Source organism: Silurus aristotelis (genome assembly GCF_946808225.1).
Source record: "Silurus aristotelis genome assembly, chromosome: 28".
Taxonomy (NCBI): domain Eukaryota; kingdom Metazoa; phylum Chordata; class Actinopteri; order Siluriformes; family Siluridae; genus Silurus; species Silurus aristotelis.
Window position 1 is genome coordinate 12,903,605 of NC_139601.1, and position 24,675 is coordinate 12,928,279.

Genomic DNA, 24,675 nt, shown 5'->3' on the forward strand with positions numbered 1-24,675 from the left:
GAAGAACAATCAGGATCTATTGCATAGTAACCTTTAATTATATTTACACACTTTTATAGGAATTGCACACCACTACACACCTTTAGGTTGTAAATATTTAAAACAATTACCATATGGAACCAAAGCAATTGCTGTAGAAACATATTGGAATCTGGATCCTTAATGATGTCCTAATGGTCCCTACTGGTGTCCAGTAAATACCAAAATGTGATTTCCAAGTTGACAAAAGTGTTCTATTCGTTGTTAATGGTATCCACTAGACATAACTTATCAACAAAGTTACAAGTAGAGACCCACAGACCTCATCAGTTTTTTTTTTCCATTAAAAACAATACATTTTCTAATTCAAACCAGTACAAATTTTATGAGAGATTCTCTTGTTTGGTCACTTTTTTCCCAGTATTTATCCATCCACCTTTCTTGCAGCTAATCCAGATTTTTGATGTTTTTGTCTGACTCCTAATTGTCAATACAGACTAAGATTAGATCTACATGCTGCCAGAGGTGTTCTAAGGTATCCACTAGACATAACATACAACCAACAGAATATAGCAAATTACCATTAGAGACCCACAGGAACCATTAAAGTTTCCATAAAAAGCAATCCAATTTCCAATTAAAACCATTACAATTTTAATGAGAGGTTCTCAAAGGTGTTCTAGCGGTCTTTAATGGTATCCACTAGACCAGGGGTCACCAACCTTTTTGAAACTGAGAGCTACTTCTTGGGTACCGATTAATGTGAAGGGCTACCAGTTTAATACACACAGTTTTCAGTTTGATCTAAAATAACAAATTTGCTCAATTGACCTTTTATTATATGTTATGACTAATAAATAATGATACTCATCTATGTGAAGACGCTGATCATGTTAATGATTTCTCATAATAATCAACAATGATTTAACAAAGTAGGAGACAGGTATTTTTAGAAAAGGCTCCCGGGCGACTCATGTGGTCCTTGCGGGCACCGTGTTGGTGACCCCTGCACTAGACATTTCACTAATAAGGCAACACATTCGCCTTAGATTCTTATAAACCTGTTAAAATTCTCATTAAAACCATTTCAATTCGTATGACAAATTTTGTAAGGGTTTTTATTGTGTTCTTCCGCACTCTTTCAGAAACTCATTTCTGTTTGTTTTTTTTTCCCGAATGTTTTCGAAATCATTCATTTACAGTGCATCTATGGGTATTTTTGGTGAACAACTTCTTCTTCTTCTCCTTTCGGCTGCTCCCATTAGGGGTCGCCACAGAGGATCATCCATCTCCATACCCCCCTGTCCTCCACATCTGCCTCTTTCAAACCAACTACTTGCATGTCTTCATCTGTAGACATCTTCCTCCTCTCCTTTGGCCAACAGTAGCCCAATTTCCACAGGTACCCTAATTGGGTAAATCCATGGAGTGCCCTGGGGGAATTGGTGGTCTCTACAGGGGGATTAGATATATGATTGCCGTGATAATGACATTAGCATAGTGAGAGCAGGTGAGTCAGATCAATAGTGTTCAGAAAGGCTGGAAGCTGCACATTCAGACAACCGCGAGCTCAGCAAAAAGCACCACCAACACCATTCCCTCTCTCTCTCTCTCTCTCTCTCTCTCTCTCTTTCTTTATTTCTGACAGACGCAAAAAATGGTCGAGTCGGACCAAAACCAAGGCTAATGGTGCACTGATGTGGACGCGGCGTCGCAGTGTGTGCGCGGGTGCGCGCGTGTGTGTATATGTGTGTGTGTGTGTGTGTGTGTGTGTGTGTGTGTGTGTGTGTGTGTGTGTGAATAAGGTTGAGAGTCGGTGTGTTTTCTCCTCTCACATCCCTCCGTCCTCCGTTGTGAGCTGAAGACGTGATCCTCGTCCACATCACCACATCGAAGCTTCATAAAGGAGGGATTCAGGGCATCACCACGGTCAGAGCAGAGCTGGGAAAGGAGCCAGGCATCCAGGAGATCTGGAGTGACCATCTCGAGCACATATTCGGATTTAGAGAACCGAGAACTTACTGTATTTATTTTATTTGAACCGAATTATCTTTAGATTTGGATTTCTCCCTCCTATTCTATCTCGTGTGTGTGTGCGTGTTTCTGTTTCTGGATGTCGCTGGCGGACAGGAAGGAGCACACAGGGGGAGATGTGTGTTCCCAGTGACAGCTTTGTAAACATGATGTTTCTAAACAATCCCCGCGCGCGTTCTTTTGATTATTAAACCGTCTAAAAAGCACGTGGAGTCGTTTTACTTGTCAGGACTTTTGGTGGTTGGTGGGCGACTGGAAATGAACGCCGTCTCACGTGGATCGTTCTACTAAGAAGGAAGAAAAAAAGGAAAAAAAAGGGGTAAAAGCTCATTTCCGGTGTCTCAATCAGTAGTGGAGGATCGATCGATTTTCTGTTGAGGGATGAAAGTAAACGCTCCGTCACTCATCAAGCCTGGACTGTGTCTCCGTTAAAGACCCCGAGAAAAACTTGGTGATCTCGTTTTTTTGTTGTTGTCGTCTTTCCCCTCTGCTCACGCGCGTCCCGAGTCCCGTGTCCGCGCACCAGCTATGGATCTCCGAGGCGAAAACGACGACGACAACGTGGAATGCGAGCGACCGGCGCCCATCGAAGTTTTCGCGAGCAGGTCCACGCTGCACGGCATCGCCCACATGTTCACCTACGAGCGGCTGTGCGTGCGGCGCTGCCTGTGGATCATCTTCTTCGCAGGCTCGCTCTCGTTCCTCGTGTTCGTGTGCGCCGACCGCGTGCGCTTCTACCTGCAGTACCCGCACGTGACCAAGCTGGACGAGATCGCGACCCCACTGATGACCTTCCCAGCCGTGACCTTCTGCAACCTCAACTCCTTCCGCTTCAGCCGCGTCACGCGCAACGACCTGTACCATGCGGGAGAGCTGCTCGCGCTGCTCAATGGCAGGTGAGCTCCCAAATTGGGTATAACACAAAAAAAGCACTTTCTCTGAAGACCAAATGCTTCTGGACTTAGAAATGCATTCATAACATGTTATAATGCATGCACAAGGCATTAGAACACTTTCTCTGAAGACCACTTGTTTCCCGACCTATGCATGCTTTCAAAAAAGTTTTACAAGTTTTGACATTTACTAGCTTTTTATGAGGAGAAATTATATCATGACTAATGAATGCATTTATAACACAGTTATAACGCATTTAAATGGCATTATGGCCAATGTTAATAAAAGTTTCGCAAGACCTTATCTTGGCCATAGTAATGACTAATGGTTACATTCACGACATGTGATAATGCATTCATAATGCTTTAAAACACTTTCTATAAAGAGCATATATATAAATACTTATGGATATATACAACATAAATGTACTAATAGGCATTAATAGGTTTCTCTGAAAACATTGGTTCATGATCTTTAAATGCATTCATAACAAGTTGTTATGCATTCACACAGCTGTCTATGAGAATCAAATGTTTCTTGACCTATGAATGCATTCAGTAAAATTTCATAGTGCATTCACACGGCATTATGCTAAATGTTAAAAGTTTGGCAGGACTTTTTTTGGCCGTGCATGTTATAATTTATGGATACATCCATAACATGTTATTATCTATTCATAATGCTTTGAAACGCTGTCTATGAAGACCATAGGTATTATGACTGTGTTATTCAAATTTTGGTAAGATTTTTGAGGCCATATATGTAATGATTAATGGACACTTCCATAACATCTAATAATGCATTCATACTGTCATGCTTCACAATTCTATGCTGACTATATGTCAGTACTTACAGAAACATACGTAACATGTTATAATGTATTCACAAGGCATTAGGACACTTTGTCTGTTGCGCACATACTATATTCCCCAACCTATGAATGCATTCATAACAAGTTGTTATGCTTTCACAGAGCTTTCTATGAAGATTAAATGCTTCATGACCTATGAATGCATTTATAACATGTCGATAAAAGTTTGGTAATAGTTTTTGTGCCATACTTGTATTGACATATGCGTATATCCACATGCGTCACGGATTATGGATGTTTCACGACGTCTGAATGCATTCATAACACATTATAATGTATTCATAAGTCATACACATTCTATGAAGGCCTTTAAAATGTCACCCCTAACAAGACATAATGCATTTCTATGGTATGTCAACAGTTTATAAGAAGGACATATTTATAGGATATGTACTGTAAGTATTCTACTGTATAATACATTCATAATGCATTATGCACAGTTTTACAGCTTTTTTTTTATTTAATGAAATTGATATCTTTACCCATGAATGCATGTTATAACTTATATAAATGTTAAGGTTATGGATAGACATGAGAGGTCATAGCAGTGTTTAAAAATGCATTCAGAAAGTGTTAACAAAATGCATTACAAGCAATGTTTATAACACAATGTGTCCACTTCAGTTTGCTGAGTGCACTATGTTCAGTAGTAGCCATACTGACAGGTTCTCTCAGAAGTTGTAAAGTTGTGTAGTGTGGGATCCTGATAATCTCACCGTATTAATCGAGATGTTAGAGAAAATAAATTACTCCGAGTTTCCGAATGCAACACAGAAAGACGAGTTTCTTGAGAATATGATCAATCATATACTGTATCATGAAAACTGACAATTTCGATTATACAATAAAAGCAGCTTTATTATAGCAGATTTATTACCAGACAATCAAATTACAAAGTTTCACAAACTGGGAAAATACTTGGTCAGTGTTTCTAGAACTGAACATAATGCACTCAGCGAAACTAAAGCTGAAATGTCTTTCTTAATACTTAGGTGTTAGTGTGTTATAAACAATGCTTATAATCTGTAAAATGTCAAAATCTGTAGACACCCTTTATGGTTTTGAAGAGACAGATGCAGATTCCTTTGTGTGTATGAAACAAGTAGGTTATTTAATGGCATGAAGATTTAGTTTGACCAATTTATATACCATATAAATGGTCAGTTTTTTTTAAATCCTCCTTTAGCATGAGTAACAGCTTAACAGCTTCACACACTCTTGGCAATTGGACAGTGTGTTTCTCCAAACATTCAGCTGAAATACTTCGCCATGCCTCTTGTAAAACTTGCCAAAGGTGTTCTTCGCTAGTTGGATGTTTTTTCTGACCCTGCAATACAGTTCATCCAAGAGCAGTTCAATAGGGTTTAGGTGTGGTGACTGGGCAGATAACAACTCCAGCCAATTTTTACTCTCCAAAGAATGCCTACAGAGCTTGGACATGTGCTTCAGGTCTTTGTATTGATTTATGGTGAAGTTGGTTCTAGGGCTGCAAATAAAGATTATTTAAATTATTAATTATTTACATTTTTATTTGATTAACCAGATTATTATTATTATTATTATTATTGGGGGGGAGTGGTGGCTCCAGCGGTTAAGGCGCTGGGTTGTCGATCGGAAGGTCTGGGGTTCGAACCCCGGTATCGCCAAGCTGCCACTCTTGGGCCCTTGAGCAAGGCCCTTAACCCTCTATGCTCCGGGGGTCCCTTACGAGGGAAATATCAAGGTCCGTGACGTCGGAGTGACGTGGGGCCGCCTTCTCATGGGCTCACCACCTGCAGGAGGGACCGTAAGGGACGGTGCTGAGAGGATTGGGCAGCAGTCGAAGGCGGGGGCCTGCTTAGACTGCTGCCCCCGCGACCCGAATTACGGATAAGCGGGAGAAAATGAATGAATTATTATTATTAATCTTGTTTTTTTATAATTATTAATTGATTAATTAGATAAACAAAAAATTAAATAATCTGTTTTGCTTATTATAACTGTCTAGAACCCTAATTAAATATACATAAATGTCTTAAATTAATAATAATTGTTAATAAAACAAGATTAATATTGATACAAATAATTGAAAGATAGTTTGACTATCTATAAATTTAAGATTTTAAAGCTTATTGAGTGTGCAAGGTGTAAATTGTGTAAATCAACATTTGTATTGTTTTTAATGATAATTGCAGTTGTGAAGATATAAGCATCTGGAATATAATACATTGTATTTATATGTATATTAATTAAATGAGATATGCATAAATTAAATATACAAACATTGAAAACAAGCATTTGAACATAGTAAAGCCGCAGTAAATCACATTTAAAAACATAAGTCAACTGTTGTCGTAGCCAAATGCTATAAAAAGAGCTAGCAAGCTAACAGGCATAAATACAAAGAATAAAAATGTGCATTGGTGTACAAAAGCATGAACATCAGCTAAAACAAACAACAGTGACTAAAAATGTAATCGTTTACTGCTGCTGTTATTTTTGCTGCTTTTAGTGTTTGTTTGCAACGTTATAATTGAATCTATGACTGTGTTGTGAGCGAGCTGATTGAGCAACCTGATGCTCGTGAGTCACAACAGAACAGATCCAGTGCGACTGTCCTGAAGTTAGCAAACAAACAGTTTACACAATAGCACCTAATTAAACTACACAATTTTGACATGATGAGGAAATACATTATATACCCTGCTGATGTTTCGCCTTCATAAGGGACACCAGTGTGTTTCCTTTTGCTCCTCTGCGTTGACTCAATACACATCGTTATTTTCTGTCTTATTTTCATTTGTCTTTTATCTTCTATCTTGCCGTTACGCTAAGCAGTAACTTGAGCAGCCCAACTAATTGATAACGGCATTCGTTGACAACTAATTTCTTATCAATTATTATCGATTTTATTGATTAGTTGTTGCAGCCCTGGTAGGTTCCATTTAGCCACAGTCCAAATGAATTTGCATGGCACTGAAGTATGGAATGGTAGCAATGTTGCTTTAGTATTTCTTTCACTTGAACCAAGTTCCAAATTTACGCGCTCCACAACTTTTCTTTCTTTCTTTCTTTCTTTCGGCTTCTCCCGTTAGGGGTCGCCACAGCGGATCCTCCGCACGTTTGATTTGGCACATGTTTTACGCTGGATGCCCTTCCTAACGCAACCCTCCCCAATTTATCCGGGCTTGGGACCGGCACTGAGAGTGGCTGGGGATGGTTCCCTGACCGAAGAACGAACCCGGGTCGCAGCGGTGAGAGCGCTGCATCTTAACCACTAGACCACCAGGGGACCTTACGCGCTCCACAACAACCCCAATTAATTAAACATTAAGCTTCCACCTCCATGCTTGACCGTAGATGTGAGGCAGTCTGGTGACAACTTCTCTCCTGTACATCCTACATAAGTTCTGTTACAGTTGTCAAATTTAGACTCATGTGTCCACAGAACTTTCTTCCAGTCCAATTCTTGTGTGCTTTTTCCTTTAAGATAGTTTGTTGCATTTAAACAAGAGGAACATAAATGTGTCTATATAAAGAAAATACATGTAAATAATATGTACATAAAGCATTATAAATGCATGTTAACATGATATGCACGTTTTCAGTTAATAGAATGAGTATGACCGTTATAGAAAGCATTGACCCCGTTTCATTAATAATGCAAATAAGAAGAACATAAATAAGGAGAAAGCAATTTAGAAAATATCATTTCTTCAGTAAGTTCAGTGTGGAGGGTTAGATAAAAAAAAAGTGCAGGTGAGTTTATGTCTCAAGGTTGAATTAACAGTGTTTTCCAACCTAATCTAATCCTAATCACTGTATATGTAGTGTGTGATTACCACTGACATGAACTTGTCTGAGAAAAGAACACAAACATGTGGACTCCATTCTTTTTAAACAGGAGTCTGGAGCAGTTGTTCAATTCGAGATAAAAGGTTAAATTATGTGGCTATTTAATCTCCACAGCTTTAATCTAATCAACAAAATTGATTTAAAAACAAAACAACTTGTACTGTTTGCTGTATCCACTCTTACACTATGTCTTATACAAGAGGGTTTAAGTCTTATGGTATTCTTAGATTATAATATACACAATATAGACAAAAGTTTGTGGACATCTAACTATAAGATGCATTTTGAATATCCCATTCCACATTTAGTCCAAATTTGCTGGTATAATAAACTCCACTGTTCTGGGATGATTTTTCAATAGACATTGCAGTGTGGTTGTGGAGATTTGTGCTTATTCAGCAACAAGGATATTAGTAAAGTCAGGTACTGATGTAGAGTGAGGAGGCCTGGGTTGCAGTACATCAATTCATCCCAAAGGTGTTCAATAAGGAGAGCAGATCACCCAAGATCATCTATATCTTCATGGAGCAGGGACAGGCTTGGGTCTCCTTGTTCAAGTGAATGACAAATATAATGCTACTGCATCCAGAGTCATTCTATATACTGTAGTTTTGTATATGCACAGTAATTCATCCTATAACTTTGTGGTAAGAGTTTGGAAAAAAAACACATATGGCTGAAAAAGTCGTGTCCTAAAACTTTTGCATGTTTAGTGTACTTTTTACTTTAGTATATGAAAATGTTTTATATATCTATATTTGGTAATAACTAACTGCATATAGGAACTTGTGCTTTATTATATAAATCTGCATGTTATGTAGAGTAAATATGTTTAGGTTGAATTATTAGGGAAGAAGATAACACTGAGATTTATTTAACTTCAACCTTAAACCACATTAAATATTAAACATTTAAACCGTTTTTTTCCCCAAACAAATAAAATAGGTGCTATTGTTCAACAACGTATATCATTATTGATATGATGACATTTATTTGAACATTTATGAAAGGGATCACGAGTCACTAATTTTCCCTGTAATTGATTACGGTATAGTAGCTACATACTCTGGGTCCTTCACCAGGACCTCTTACTCCTCTGTCTTGAATTCAATAGGACAATAAAACCCACAGCTTATCATGTTACTGGAAATACGGAAAAAGTTCCATAAAAAGCACAATGTGTCACATGGCAAATTATTGTGGAAATCAAGAATAATAATAATATAATAATATTTTTTATAATAATAATTAATGTTTTTATTTGTAGTTTAAGGGAATACAAAAAAATCTATTTTCTTGGGTATTGGATTTGCACTCAGATATGCAAATGCATTTGACTTAAGAATTAATGACTACATTTCCCAAACCTTTATTGATTGAAGTGAATCTTTATTGATGAAATGTACTGTAACCTGCCTAAGACTTTCCTAATGGTAAATTTTTGGGTAACTGGGACTTCTGTTTCTTTTTCACAAATACAGTACATGCGGATTAAAACCAAAGTTCTTGTTGGTGGTAATCAGATATAGTTTATAGAGATTCTTAAAAAGAAAAAAAAAAAAAAAAAAAAAAAGGTACTGATTATATACCATCAATTGAATTATATACTAATTATATACATACAATTACATTTTATTACAGTTATTAGCATGAGTGTGCCCGAAAATGATATTTCTGGTACATAATGAAATTAAACCAAGAACATTGTGTGTGTGTGTGTGTGTGTGTGTGTGTGTGTGTGTGTGTGTGTGTGTGTGTTTTTTTTATCAAAACCGAACACATGGTGTTAATGCAAAAGCAATCCATAGAGTATAATAGTCTTAGTGAGACTAAGTGCTTTGAGAACATGAACCAGTATGTGTACTGAATATTGAAGTCTATTCAGCTCAATCTCTAGAGATACTATATGTAGCTGCATGCACTATCTGTGTACATTCGATACACACTTTATCCAGTCATTCCATTATAGTTAGAGATTCTGATCGCTTTATAGTATGCACAATTTCTTCATAATGTGTTTATGAAGATTAGAAAACTACCAGATATGGATTTTCCAATGTTTATCTATTCATGTTTTGGGTGAGCCTTTTCTCAGCGTAGCATCAGAAACCCTGCTGCAGTCCTCTGCATTACAATTGCCTTCCTGTCAACATAAACCAGCTTCTCTGACCTCTCGCATCGGTAGATCACATTTTCTCACAGTTATTTGGCTGATGTAAAACATTAATTTGATGTATATATGCATGATCTGCACTGCTCTGATTGGCTCATTGCATAAATGCTTGATTTAACGCTTATGATTGAATGCCTGTTAGACTTGTGTCGGTTCTCAAATTGCAACAATCAGCGTACACAACATCTTTGTGTTCACTGTTCCGGATGACAATGCAGCATGTGTAATCTCAGGATAATATTTAGAAGAGAAGATAAGGACAGATGTCTCTGAAGTCAGTCTGACAGTTGTGTTTAAAATTCAGTTAAAAAGTTCAAGTCTATTAAAAAAGATGTCTGTTTGATACAAACTATTAGTAGCATGTTGACACTTAGATCCCTGAACTTTTGTAAGAACCTTAGAGTTGCTGAACTTTGCTGTATGAGAACAGTGACTGGAACGGGCTCTGTTGCGTGTCCTCGCTGTGCTGTAGAAATTGTGACTGTTATACAAAATGACAGAAGTAATGGCACAGTGTGTAGAGTTGCTGCCTTACAGCTTTACAGTCCTGGGTTTGATCCTGAGCTCGGATTAAAGTTTTCATTGCTCTTCTCATGTCTGTGTGGCTTTCTGCCAGGTTTAAAAATAGAAGTGGATTGTCAATGCTAAATTGCCTGTAAATGTACACTTGTGCACCGTGCCCTGAATTTCAATCTGGATTTCTTCTCTGACTTACATTATAATTAGGGCTGTCAATCGATTAAAATATTTATTCATGATTAATCGCATGATTGTCACGAGTTAATCTGCGAATCATCACAATTTAATCGCACATTTTTATCTGTTTAATAAACGTTTTATACGGTTTTAATACTCTAATCAACATGGGCATGGACAAATATAGATGCTTTATGCAAATGTATGTTTATCATAAGTGAAACCATACTCTTCATAGAGCATGAAGACAAAATATGCTTGTAAAGGTTTGAAAGTAATTATGGCGTTTTAAATTACGTAAATCAGGACACCAAATGGAACTTTTGCTGTTTCCACACAGACGGTTTTAATTGCCGGATTTGTGCATCATGGCGGATTTCGGTGCTTGATTTGAGACTTGGCACGTCATCAAATCAAATGTTTGAGGATTAAACATAATTTTTCAGTGGCGTTTTTTTTCTCTTTCATATCTGAGTAAAGAGAGGACGTCGTGAATAAATGTGTGTTGCGTCGAAGGTTTTAATTTCGGCTCTTTTATGTTTATTTATTTATATAAAAACTCTGACCTTTTGTACAAAGGAGATGGTCAATATCAAAAGTTTGCACACATTTAAATAGTGACCGAGAAGCTTAGAAACCCAGATGCTGAGAAAGTGTTCTATTCAAATTTACAGTAAAAAACAATCAATCAAACAAACAAACAAACAATAAAAATTTACTTTGCAGTGTTTTTACATTTGATTGATAGAATATTATTTACCTAACCTTAATCCTAAATGTTAGTTCACTACGTATAATTATCAATAGTTTACCCTAACCCTAACCCTATACCTGTTTACTGATGTCATGCTGCCCTTATTGTGTGGAAGACAGTCAACAACAACAACAACAATAATAGAAGAACAAGCAAGTAAGCAAATAGTAATAAAAAATAATTAATCATTTTATGAAAACCACACATGATATATAATATATATATCAAATCTGACTGACCACTTATTCCCTTTTTAATAGCTGCTTATTGAAATGCTTCTTCAGGCACAATATATTGTAGATATCACATTCATTTTTGCACGCAGACTTTTTGACGATACCAGAAATATCTTCCAAAATATTTCATATTTCTATTCAGCAAACTAGGTAAAAGGCAAAAACACTCATGATCTACACAGTCATTCATTGATTTTCTCCCGCTTATCCGTAATTCGGGTCGCGGGGGCAGCAGTCTAAGCAGGCCCCCGCCTTCGACTGCATCCCAATCCTCACAGCACCGTCCCTTACGGTCCCTCCTGCAGGTGGTGAGCCCACGGGAAGGCGGCCCCACGTCACTCCGATGTCACGGACCTTGATATTTCCCTCGTAAGGGACATGATCTACACAGTGAATAACATAAATAAATGTTCTGTGGACAAATGAGACTTTAACTTTAACAGAAGAAATTATGTAAGACAGAAAACAGATCAGAAGATGCTATAAGACCACCTCACGAGCACAGTCCAACAAGAAAGTGAAAGCTTAATGGTTGGGGTTGTTTTAGAGCAGGCAGGGTTGAAAACTTGTTTCAGATTAGGGCGATACTGAATTAACATTGCTACCATTACATACTTTAACGCCATGCACTTCGGTCTAGACTGAGGATAATTGGAACCAACGCAATGACCCAAAGCAATAACCCATCCAAGCTCTATAAGCAATATTTAGAGAACAGTCAACTGGAGCACACAGTCATGGAATGGCCTGCCCAGTAACCACACTTAAATCCGATTGAACTGCTCTGGGATGAATTGGATCAGAAAGAGATATCACACTAGGGAAGAACACTTTAGGCAAGATTTAGGAATGATTTTTCAGCTAAATGTATGGAGAAATTAACTGTCTGGGTGCCAAGAGTGTGTAAAGCAGCTAATTCATGCTAAGAGAGGATTTTTCAAAGAAAATAAAAGATTTATTCTCAAAAAATCTTTATTAGAATGGTTTATTAAGTTATTGTATTTTAAATTATTAGATTTCAAATGTGTTGCATAAAAACAAACTAAACAAGCATGTGCTTCTTAAAAACATTTATATTCAATACCATTTTCAGTTGAAAAAATAATATATGCATGTGTTTATTTATATGTATGCATGTGTGTATATATATATATATATATATATATATATATATATATATATATATATATATATATATATATATATATATATATATATATATATATATATATATATATAAAGAGGGAGAGAGAGAGAGAACTGTTAAAACCTATAGGGAATAACATCCATTTAGCTATTTTGTCAAATTAATTTTAATATAGTTTGTTCTTTCATTTAAACTTTTAGCTAATGGGTTCTAGACAGCAGCCAAACGTTTACTCTAATTACTAAGTTGAGAAATTTGTTTAGATACTTGTTTTTTTTTTTTGGTTTTTTTTGCACACTGTCTTTGGATTAGTGCACTCAAAACCTCTTCACGTTTGTGCGTGACGAAATATCTTAAGCTTAATTAACATTAGCTATACACTGCATTCCCTGGTGGCTAATTAGCTTAAAGGATGACAAGGAAAGTCTTCAAGTGCTGCGCTCTGTTAAAATACGTTTTTCATTGGTAATCAAGAGCAACAGAGATCATCTACTTTTTATCGTGGAGTGCTATTTTTCCCCCCTTTTTTTTTTTTTTTTCTTTACATTTGCAGTTTTCTGGTATCTCATCAAACTCCTTGTGTGCTTAGCTTCGTTCCTAAGACATGACAGACAGTGGAAAATGTGCACACACGAACACAGAAATGATTAGATCCATGTATGTAATGCTCGGTCACTCTTCCCCCTGCACATCAATGCCTATAAAGTATTTTTAGCGTATTGATCCAGTATGCAGTTTTGTCCCACATTCTGTGAGACAGTACCTCTGCAGTATTAGAATGTCACAAAAACTGTCTCAATTTTCCAACACAAGTCAGAGAGTGAGTCCTGCATCTCACGTTACACACAGTGCAGCAGCAGAGGGAGGTTAGGCGCGTTCAGAGGCACGCTGCTTTATAGCGAGGCATTATGTTAATCAAGAGACTAAGCCAGCATTTGTCTTAATGCTTAGTGGAGTCCTACTGGCAACAACTGAGTAATCATTAGCATACTGAAGTGCTAAACATCAACAACTAGCATTTACGCTTTGACCTCTCGCCACACCAGAGAACTACTGTTCTTCTTTTAAAGCAAGTTCAAAGCAGGGTTCAAACCAAATGCCAAAAGTGAAGAAAAAAGAGCACGAAAGATGTTCAGTCGCTTCTGGTATTGGCTATATTCGCTCCATTCAGACTAGGTGAACTTTGACTTTTGAATTCGCAAGTCCTTGTCATGGGAGCGAACAGAAAATAAGTGGGTAGGATTGGCACACATCTGCGGAAAAAAGTGAGCTGACTCCTCTCATAGGGATGTCATATTCTTTTTTTTTCTTTTTTTTTGTTATCATTGTTTACACCTCTGAATGTAGCGCATGTAAGAAGCAGCATGTGATCACCAATCAAGAAGCATTCCTTTGAATACTGACAGAGGTTAAGGCAGTAGCAAGAAGAGCCTGCAGGCAGAAACAAGGCTTTGCAAAGAGGTGGCGGAAACAATGACACACAAATGTATTTACTCGTGTCATTTCTCAATTAATGCTTAATCTTTGACTGACTGGGTGTGCGGTTTGCGGTGCCTGCTTTTATTTTTCAGTTTCAGTACCCATTAATGGGAGAAGTTGAATACAGGATTGAAAGGTCCATTTGGGAGAGCATCATGTTCACAGAAACATGCAGATTTGGCTTTTTGTAAATTTTTTGGCTTTTTGTACATTACAACAACAGAGTTGTTGCTTTCTGCTTGGACACAAAGCACAAAAGACATCCCGAGAGCCATCGAACAAACTACTGATCAGTGGTGGGCGAAGTACACAAACCATGTAGTTGAGTTAAAGTAGAGACACGGTGGATAAAATGTTACTGCAGTAAAAGTAAAAGTGCCCTCTTTAAACGTCCACTTGAGTAAAAGGACAAAAGTATTTGCCATCAAATGCTCTTAGGTATCCAAAATACTATGATTTTTTTATGGCTATTATGCTCTATTATCATTTTAGTTACAAGACAAAATCTGCTTATTTAACTCAGTTTATGTGAAAAGACTTTAATGTGACTCCCAGTACACCGATCTATTAATAGAATAATATTAATGAGTCAAACACTGATTGATATCTATTACAATTATCATGAGCCCAAAACCTTCTTTTCAACTACTTAAAAAAATGGCACAAATAAGGCCACGGGTGTAGTGGCAAGTCAAAGTCAGGAATTTCTTTCATCATTTATTCCTCTCTAAATATTCTGCTTGCTGTTGAATTGACGCTGAACTGTATGTTAGTGATAAGTAGATTTCACCAAGTGGCAATCAAAACAAGTTTAAAACAGTGTGCTTAACCCTGATTGGTGGCTTGCTGCGTGCTTGACTAGTTAAGTTTTTATCTGCTTATAAATAAAAAGGAATGACTGATTTTGTTTTGATTTTAAGTACGATATTTGACTTTAAAATGTAGTGAAGTTTAAAGTCTTCCCAAATAGAAATACTTCAGTAAAGTCGGATACAAAAAAAAAAGCTACTTAAGTACAGTAATGAATTGCAGTTATTTTGTTACTGTCCACCACTGCTCTTGATCCAGTTTTACACTAAAGGCATATTCGGATTGAATTAGTTTATTTTAAGGATTTTTCTTAGTGCTACAATGCATACAGTGAAGTAAAGTTACCACACAAGGACCAAGATTAGAATAGAATAGCCTTTATTTGTCACATATACATTACAGCACAGTGAAATTTGTTCTTCGCATATCCCAGCTTGCTTAGAAGCTGGGGTCAGAGCGCAGGGTCGGCCGTGATACGGCGCCCCTGGAGCATAGAGGGTTAAGGGCCTTGCTCAAGGACCCAAGAGTGGCAGCTTGGCGATACCGGGGCTTGAACCCCTGACCTTCTGATCAGTAACCTAGCACCTTAACGGCTGGAGCTACCACTCCCCCAGAATCATTGTAGTTCAGCAAAATTTTCTATGCACCATAGAATTTGTTGTGCTTTAATGTCATGTGATAATGCCTCTTTAATTATCCGTCAGGATGTCAACTAAATAAATTAATTTAATTTCCTTTTACCACCCAGACCAAGTCCACGGATGAATACCTCTAATATAGCATACTTAAAATTTTTTGCGATTCAGTGTTAAATATCTGGTGAAGGTTTACTGATACGCACACTACAAAGAATAAATATGACTAGTCTGACATCGCCATTCCCCCCAACCCAAGGTGACATCTGCATAGAAAATCGTGGATGTGTTTATCCATACAAAGCAAAAATTGAGATGAAATTATTTGGCCTGCAATTTTCTCAGAGGACTCTGACATGGCTGATTTAGACAGCTTTAGACACGTTTTCAAAAAATTCAACCCCAAACGATTAGGGCAGTCCGAGTGTGAATCTAATTACAATGAATGAAACAAATCCACCTGTATTAAGCCTTTTTTAACTATTGGATTTTCATTTAGTAGTTCTTTGATTAATTTTTGGTAATGTTTTTTTTTTTTTTTTCCGGCATTATTCTTTCAGTGTTTTACGTCGTTTCATTGCTGTTTGCCAATTTTCTGTTTACCAAGTCTGCTGAACTTTACCTTATCCATTAAACCTTCCACAGCCAATGTCGCTTCTAAAATCAAAAATAGCCAGAAATCTAAATTTATCCACTGATAGCTGATAATCAAATTCTCTCAAGACATGTGAAATTTGCCTGCTGTGACTGAACTAAGGGCTCGATGTGCCACCTGACCCTTTGATTATTATTCCAGTGTGAATTGAGGGTAATCTGTATTAAAACTAGACGCATTATACATTATACAACTGTGAGTCAAATGAAAACCTAAAGAGTTTGACATGAATTAGAAATGAATCAGTTTACCACAGTTTACCAAGGTGAGCTTGTGACAATGCCTGTTATACTGTAGCACTGAACTATAACTGGAATGTTTTAAACACATGATTTAAAGCAAAAATGTTCTGTAGGAAGTCTTGCCCTGGCAGGTGATCTGCTTGACCTTTGGAGGGTTGTTAGCTAGGGGAAGGTAGATATGAGCAACTTGCCAGATCTTGTTGTGTCAGAACTAATGGCCCATTGCAAGCATGTCTGAAGACTCCCCAGCCCACAGAAAATGAGGTAGATACCTGAGAATACTGTGAATGCGAATGCGTGGATGTGTTCCTGACAGGATTTTGTAAACAGTTTCGGCTTTTATCACGACATTAAAAAGGAGCGCCTTAACTAAGAAGGCTACAAACGGTGCTGTAAAATAAAAAGACAGATGTCCCTCTGCAGATTTCTGAATGGGGCTTTAGTAAAAAAAAAAAAAATGATGCCCACAGAGACAGCCTTGTCCTAAATGAGCAGATGGAAATGTCTAAAGATCAAAATGCAACCTAATGCATTTCATTGACATTCCTGGCTAACATATATATTAGGAAGAACTGCAAATTCATTAGGTGCATAAAATACTACTTCTTACCATGTTAAACGGTTGCTGAATCAGCATATTCTATGGCTTTATATGTTTCTCCTGCTGTGTGTTTAAATCCCAGTAGGTGTTCCGATCCATTTCACCTTCTACTTGCAAAACGAGAGAAAAACGACTGAATTGTGTTGATGAGGAAAGGTGAGAGCAGCGAGACAGCGAATCGCAGAAACCACCAGCTGAAGAGGCCTGAAAAGCACGAGAGAGAGTGAAAAATGACAAGCTGAGGCAATTAACTTGTGCCTCGTAAGCTGGGTGATAAACAAGTCTTTATCCCGGTGTAATTAGCACTGTTTGTGAAAGCGCACTGTTGCCGCACTGATAAACAGGTGCTTCATCTCTACACGGTCTCCGACAGTAAGAGCCATGCGTATGTGTGTCCAGTGTCCAGTGTCATTAAAAAGAAAGGAAGTGTTGATGGTTTAAGGATAAGAGATAGGGAAAGCTTAGCTGGAGAATTAGGTATGATTTGAAATCGGAGATGTGGCATGGCAATGCAGCTGCATCATTTTGCACTATGGACGAGTAAGTGTCAATGAAAATCAAGTGAATTTGTTACATTTACACAGACCACATAATGTTTATGGAATTACGTGCTTCACCAGCAGAAAGTGATTCAAGCTGTAATCAAAGTGGACTCTCATTTTCATAAAATTTCACTGATTTCTCTCTGGTCATAATAGCTGCTTGAAACTTATGGTATTCACCTTATTTACCTACTGTGGTAGTTCTGAATGCCTGGTATGAGGACTCCCTAGGAGCATAGCAAAAGTGTCCATGTTATTAGATTTTCTTACAGTGGCCATACATCATAACATTATTTATTATAATGTTCATATATTTAGCGGCCCAACCACCAGCATCAAACCTAATGCGTTCAGGAAAGCTATAAAATTCAAATAACATTCATAAAATAAATATATTTTAAGTCCATTGAATTTATTTTTTATAGCTAAAGCGATTGCAGGCATGAAAAATCTTGTTTATTTAATAGCAGATAAAAAAATTGGTATGAAAAGTGCAGTTATTTAAAAATGTAATGTGACCACCTATATTTTTGCTAGAAAAAACAGCTTTAGGGCAGCATGTGCTGTTCGGAGGTTTGTTTTAAAAAGAAATACAATATACAGTGAGAAAGTAAGCCATTTACATTTCTGTCCAGCTGAAAAAAAAACCACAGGCAAAAGTGACCTAGCAGTTGTTATTAACTTCTATTATTAAATAAAAAAACATTTGTTTTATTTTGAAACATTTCTTATTTATTTATTAGCAAATATATAGTGTTTTATGAGATTTTACTGAGAAAATGCAGGTACTGTGGTACACACAGTGTAATATTGTATTTTATATCCCAGGTACAGATGAATGTAATTGCTTGAACATGTCATCTTAGATTTGCATCATCTAAAGCTAAGATTTAAATAAAATAAAAACGGTGAAAGCACATCGTGACTGTCGAAAAAGACACATTAATTGAACGTTTATTGAAGGTGCGCAGATAAAACTTACCGAACAGTGATTTAATGGCAACACTGTTTACAGGTATTTGTTAATTATTGTAACTAATGGTAGGAGTATCGTGATGTAAAAAAAAAAAAACATTGTATGTATGTGTGTATGTGTGTGTGAATATATATATATATATATATATATATATATATATATATATATATATATATATATATATATATATATATATATATATATATATATATTCGGCTTCTCCCATTAGGGGGCGCCACATCGGATCATCCGTATTCATAATCCGCATGTTCGATTTGCATGATAATGCAACCCTCCCCATTTATCCGGGCTTGGGACCAGCACTAAGAGTGTATTTCTTAAAATATATTTTAGCTATTGTAAAAGTACATGTTTGAAGGATGGTCCATTGCAGGTCGATCAGAAATTGACACTGAGGCAGAGACAGAGGCTAACACTAAGGTGGAGATAGACTGATGCCAAAAACAAAAATGCTTCGAATGGCGATTTTTTCCCTGTAGAAAGATCAGATCGAAAACTCCTGTTTGTGTATAAAGCATTAGGTCAGTGGTTTATGACTGAAGAGTTATAGGCATCACACACTTCACACCAATTCATTCAAGTAATTTACAGTAATAAATAGGAATTACCCATGGTGCAATGCCTATTATAGTTTAATATGGTTTGATGATTGCACTATAAAGTACAGTAAGGGTTAGAAGCGTGTAAGTAATTTGTAATGTGCTTTCTAGCAAAAGGAAGTCAGGAACTTTGGCTTTCCAGTTTCTTAGTAAAATCATAAAATCCATTTTTCTTTCCTTAATTCATTAGAGAATACGTTTTCTAGCTGCTATAATGTACATGTTAACAGAAACTATGACTTATGTCACAGATATTCCATAACATTACATCCACAATTTGGACAAAAGTATTGGGACGCCAGATTTTTTTTGTCATATGTGGCTTCAAATACAAATACAAAATTGGAGGCACACAGTTGTATAGGATGTTTTGGGATGCCGTATCATTACATTTTCCCTTTACTTAAACTATAAGACCCAAACCTGTTACAACATAACAATGCCGATGTAAACAAAGTCAGGTCTTTGAAGATACGGTTTACATCGGTTGGAGTGAGATCTTGAGTGGCCTGCTATAGAGATCTGGCTTCAAACCTACTGTATTTGAGATGAATTGGAATGCTGACTGAACCCCAGACCTCCTCAATCTGCATTATTATTTGACTAAAACTGGTGTGGCTAAATGAACATATATCCACAAGTACACTACGAAATCTAGTGGAACATCTTCACAGAAGAGTGGAGGTTATTATAACAGCAAATGAGGACTAAATGTATAATAGGATTTTCAAAAATCACAAACGTGGTTGTGGTTAGGTGTCTGCAAACCTTTGTTTATTTGGTGGTTGTGAGACATTTTGTTCTTTAATAAATGTACATTAAGTTAGCAATTTGTTCCAGTATTAGAGGAAAAAAACACTTGTTATAGGAATACATGTTGTTATAGGGAAATATTGAACTACACTGTAGTAACATTTACTCCAATTTGCATCAGACCTTTTTTCATCATTGTGTTGTTGATGAATTTTCAACAGCAGCAAACTTCCAAGTGTTTTATTCGTTACATGCCCTTTTTAGCCGTACCATTAAGCTTGAGAAGCGTTCGCTGGGACACGCTTACGTGTAGACAGGCTTTCAGTATTAGTCAGCAGTATAAGAATGAGCAAATAAGAAATGATCCAGCACGAGCATGGTGTGAAAACCCAAGCGCACATTTACCTGCCAGTCAACTCCGGGATCACGTACCAGTGATGGCGTTGCAGAATCTCTCATTTGTAAATGAATGTGTGATTGAAAGTAGGTTCATAAATAATAGGTTTAGCATAAATGGCTGCTGATGATTGAAGAGGGGAAAAAAAATGGCCACCGCCAGCCACTTGGAAATGAAGAGGACTGAAGTGCCAGGCAGCTTACGACTCTAGCTGCCACAAAACACACCAGTGCACTCACTACTCATTAGGCATGGGCCTATAAAATGTACAAATTGTCAGAAGGTTTATAAAGGTTTACACTATCAAAGTGATTAAAACATTTATTACAAAATGTATTTACTTCCTGAAAAGTGACGGGTCGCTACATCATGGAAAAGTGTGTAATTTGAATTGTATACATCAGAGGTAGACAAATGATAAAAGCTCTAGTGTGCTGCAACCAAACCAGAAACTACTAGAAATACTAGACATAGGAAGGTTGTATAATAAATAGTGAGCTATTAACACGAATTCATGCAAACTAAAGGAAATGATTGAGTACATTTATTTCTTGGTGAGTAAATAACAACTTCCCGATAACGAATAATATTTAACAACCTTAGTCACATATACATTAAGCACAGCAAAATGTTTTTGTTTGCATATCCCAGTTAGGAAGTTGTAGTCAGAGTACAGAGTTACAATGGTACAGCACCTCTCGAACAGAGAGGTTTATGGGCCTTATTTAGTGACCCAACAGAGGCAGCTGATTAGTAATCCAGAGCCTTAACCGTTAAGCCGGTAGCGCACTTGCCAAGTCACTGGCAGATGTGTCAGTGATGAGCTACTGCATTCGTTCACTTTATTTATAAATCTTCTAAGTAAAGTTGTGCGTAAATGCATACTTTGTTCACGAAAAGAAAAATAAGAAAGGGAATACCAAAATATGTATAGTATGTATATTATTAATACATAATGAAAATAATAACTAAAATCATAAAAATTATAAGTAAATTAGCATGAGGTTTGTATCTTGTTAAATAAGGCCCATTGCAAGTAAAATAACATTTGAGTCTAGCTAGCTACTTACCGTATTAACTCACACCACAGCAAACCGAACTGCATTCAAACACATATCAAGCATCAAACTTTTCCAGAGAAAAAAAAGAAAGAATGGTTTTAATTCCTTTGTCTGGTACTTAAAATTGTTTAGATAAATAAACCCCACATACATTGGATACAACAGCTTGTAATAAATGTGGGAAAGAATATGAATAACAATTTAGTTTATTTATGTGGTTCTGCGACGCCTCAGCACCGTCCTTTCGCACCCTGCTGACGGTTGAGTTCGGAGCGCTTGCACCTTTCGGTACATGAGGCGGAAGCCTGTCGTCACATCACCCCCGCCTCAATTCTAAACTCACCTTCCATGGCATTTAGGCCCAGAGTCCAGGCTTGTAGAGGTCAGGGTCTTCCTGCCGCAGGGACGTTGAGTCTTCCTCACTTATGAGGCGTTGCGAGGGCCTGGTGGGAATTCCTCTTCCGCATTTGCCGTCTTTTGCCTGTAGTGAGAGAAATAGGGGAGAGAGCTGCTATTAGTCGTGAACCCAAGATTCTCCCCCTCACTGTCCTCCCGGCCGCCTTTTATCTTTTATCTTCAAGCATCTCCGGGCTTGAAGACAGTGAAGGGCCACCACTTCAAATGAGCTAAGGATGCCACGCCACCCTTATAATTGGGTGAACAAATTTATGATTCTCACTAAGGCGATGGATTCTGTGTGTCAGTCAGAAATGTTTTGGTGTAATTAAACATAACATAGTTAGGTAATTAGTTCATCTTTTCCCATGCACAATCTGAAAATTGACCTATAGTTCATCGTCCATGTCAGTTTCTGACCACAGCACCTCTGTTGTCTGGATAGTTTTATTTAATAAATCCTCAGCTCAGCAGTATAGCGGTGAAGTGTGTACCAGGCCACTTACATTACCATGTCAGTGACATTGTTGGGCTGCAATTAAAACACCATCCAAATAATATTTACTCAGCAACAATCTTATGGATTATTCCATTATTTCCATACATAGAAAGTGCACATATACTGTATGTGTAATGCAATTCTGAAGATGTCAGATGCAATGCGGGATTGAATTATAAAAGTGCAAAACAAACAAAACTGTGAAAATCACAACCTAAAAAAAATGGATGCTAGGCCAGAATGCATGAAAGCCAAGGCTGAAGAATACACTAGAACATAACTATGACAAAAATAATAGACAACAAACAACAAAAGCTTAAATTTATATAAAGGTTTTCGTTACGCACAGGAAGCCGGTAAATGTGACCTGTGACAGTCATGTGATGTGCAAGGGGCTAATGGGTAATTAATTTGCTCTAGCAAAATCCTGACAGTATAGTAGGTCTTTAAGTTTTGAATTTGATAAGAAAAAAATTTGATAAGAAAAAATTACTTATAATCATTAATATTATACTAACCAAGTAACAAATGGAAAAGTTGGTAATCTGATTTTTTTTTTTCTTAGTAGTCTTCTATAAATAATCTTCTATATATAATTATTATTGCACTAAGATGTCTTGTTAGTGATTTTGTGTAAATGAGCTTAGGTGAATTAACATAGCTGTGGGCTTTTTTCTGTTGCGTTTTAGCAAGTTTAAGGAAAAAAAAAAAAAAGCTTTAGTATCTAGAGCTCTAGATCTAGCATCTATGTACATTATATGAACAGTAGTTTGTGGATACCTGACCATAAGAATCTATGGGCTTTTTAAACATCCCTTTCCATATTTAGTTCCCACTTGCTGTCAGAATAACCTCCACTTTTCTAGGTAAACATTTTACTAGTATTTAGAGTGTGTTTTTGGAGATTTATACTCATTCAGCTGCAAGGGTCATAATAAAGCCAAGTTCTGATGTAGGGTGAGGAGGCCTGGGATCCAGTCAGCATTCCAATTCATCCCAAAGGTGTTTGTTAGGGTTTAGGTCAGAGCTCTATAGCAGGCCACTCAAGATCTTCCACTCCAAAGCATATCTTCAGGGATCTTGTTTTGTGGACAGGGGCATTGTCATGCTGGATCAGGTTTGGGTCTACTAGTTCAAGTGAATGGAAAATGTAATGCTACTGCATCCAAAGACACACTATACAATTATGTGCATCCAACAATGTGATAACAGTTTGGGAAAAAAACAGATATGGCTAGAAAAGTTAGGTGTCTCCAATACTTTTGTATAAATATCTGTATCTAGCAATTAACATATTAATATATATTTAAAAAATGCAATGTGACATGGAATGCTGTTATAGGAAAGCAATCAACGATGTGTTGGACTTATGTGTCCCAAATTACTGATTAAAGCCTGAAGTAGATAATTTTCCAATAACAGCGTACCTTTAAAGTGTATTATTCCACTTATATCTCTTATAAACAGATATAATCAGTGATCAAAACACTATACTTTTCAACTCTCTTAAGTTGCAGTGAATTACACGAAACATAGGTAAAACAATTTACTTTCAGCGATCACGTCTATAATGGCCTCTGTTTCCTCTCTTCTTCTATTAAACATTTTTTTTTCTTGTTATAGAAAGTAAAGTCATCTCTTGACGTGCCAGAAAACTTACTGACCTTTAAAAAGTTAATGACAACAGATACATTTCTCTTTTAAATATCAACACCTTAATTTTAAACCTTTTATTGTTAGCTTTAAAATATGTAGCAAGTCAGACATGTAAGTCATTGTTGCTATAGAAACACTAATATATCAGAATAAGCGCATTATTATTATACATTTGTGATTTTCTGGTAACTTCTATTAAAAGCTGTGTCGTGATTAAAAATAATAATAATAATTTAACACTTCTTTGGCCTAAGATACACTATATAGACAAAACTATTGGGACTTTTCCAACCATTCGCGGTTCTTCCTCAAACTGGATGTTGATGGATGCAATAGCATCAAATTTTCCCTTCACATAAACAAACCTGTTCCAGCATGACAATGTTCCTGTGCACAACTCAAGATCCATGAAGATATGCTTTACATGGTTTGGAGTGGAAGATCTTAAATGTCCTGGTGTAGAACTCTGACTTCAACCCTACTGAACATCTATTGGATGAATTGGAACGCTGACGGCAATCAAAGCCTCCTCACCCTACATCAGTACCTGACTTTACTAACACCCTTATAACTGAATCTCCAGAAGGACATTCCAATAACTAGTGGAACATCTTCCCAGAAGAGTGGAAATGATCAGTAAATGGGGATTCAATGTAGAACGGAATGTTTAAATCATACATACAAATATGGTCAGATGTCCACAAACTTTTTTTCATATATTGTATAGCAACTAGC

The 24,675-nt window shown here is 36.9% G+C and overlaps 1 protein-coding gene across 1 annotated transcript in view; it reads left to right on the forward strand.

Annotated features, from left to right (window-relative positions):
* The first annotated feature begins 1,131 nt into the window (after window positions 1–1,131).
* Window positions 1,132–24,675, forward strand: part of asic1b (acid-sensing (proton-gated) ion channel 1b) — a 348,288-nt gene continuing 324,744 nt past the window's right edge. The window contains exon 1 of the mRNA XM_083534482.1: window positions 1,132–2,909. Coding sequence (XP_083390608.1) covers window positions 2,542–2,909 — 368 coding nt within the window. The 5' untranslated portion in view covers window positions 1,132–2,541. The remainder of the gene's footprint in view (window positions 2,910–24,675) is intronic.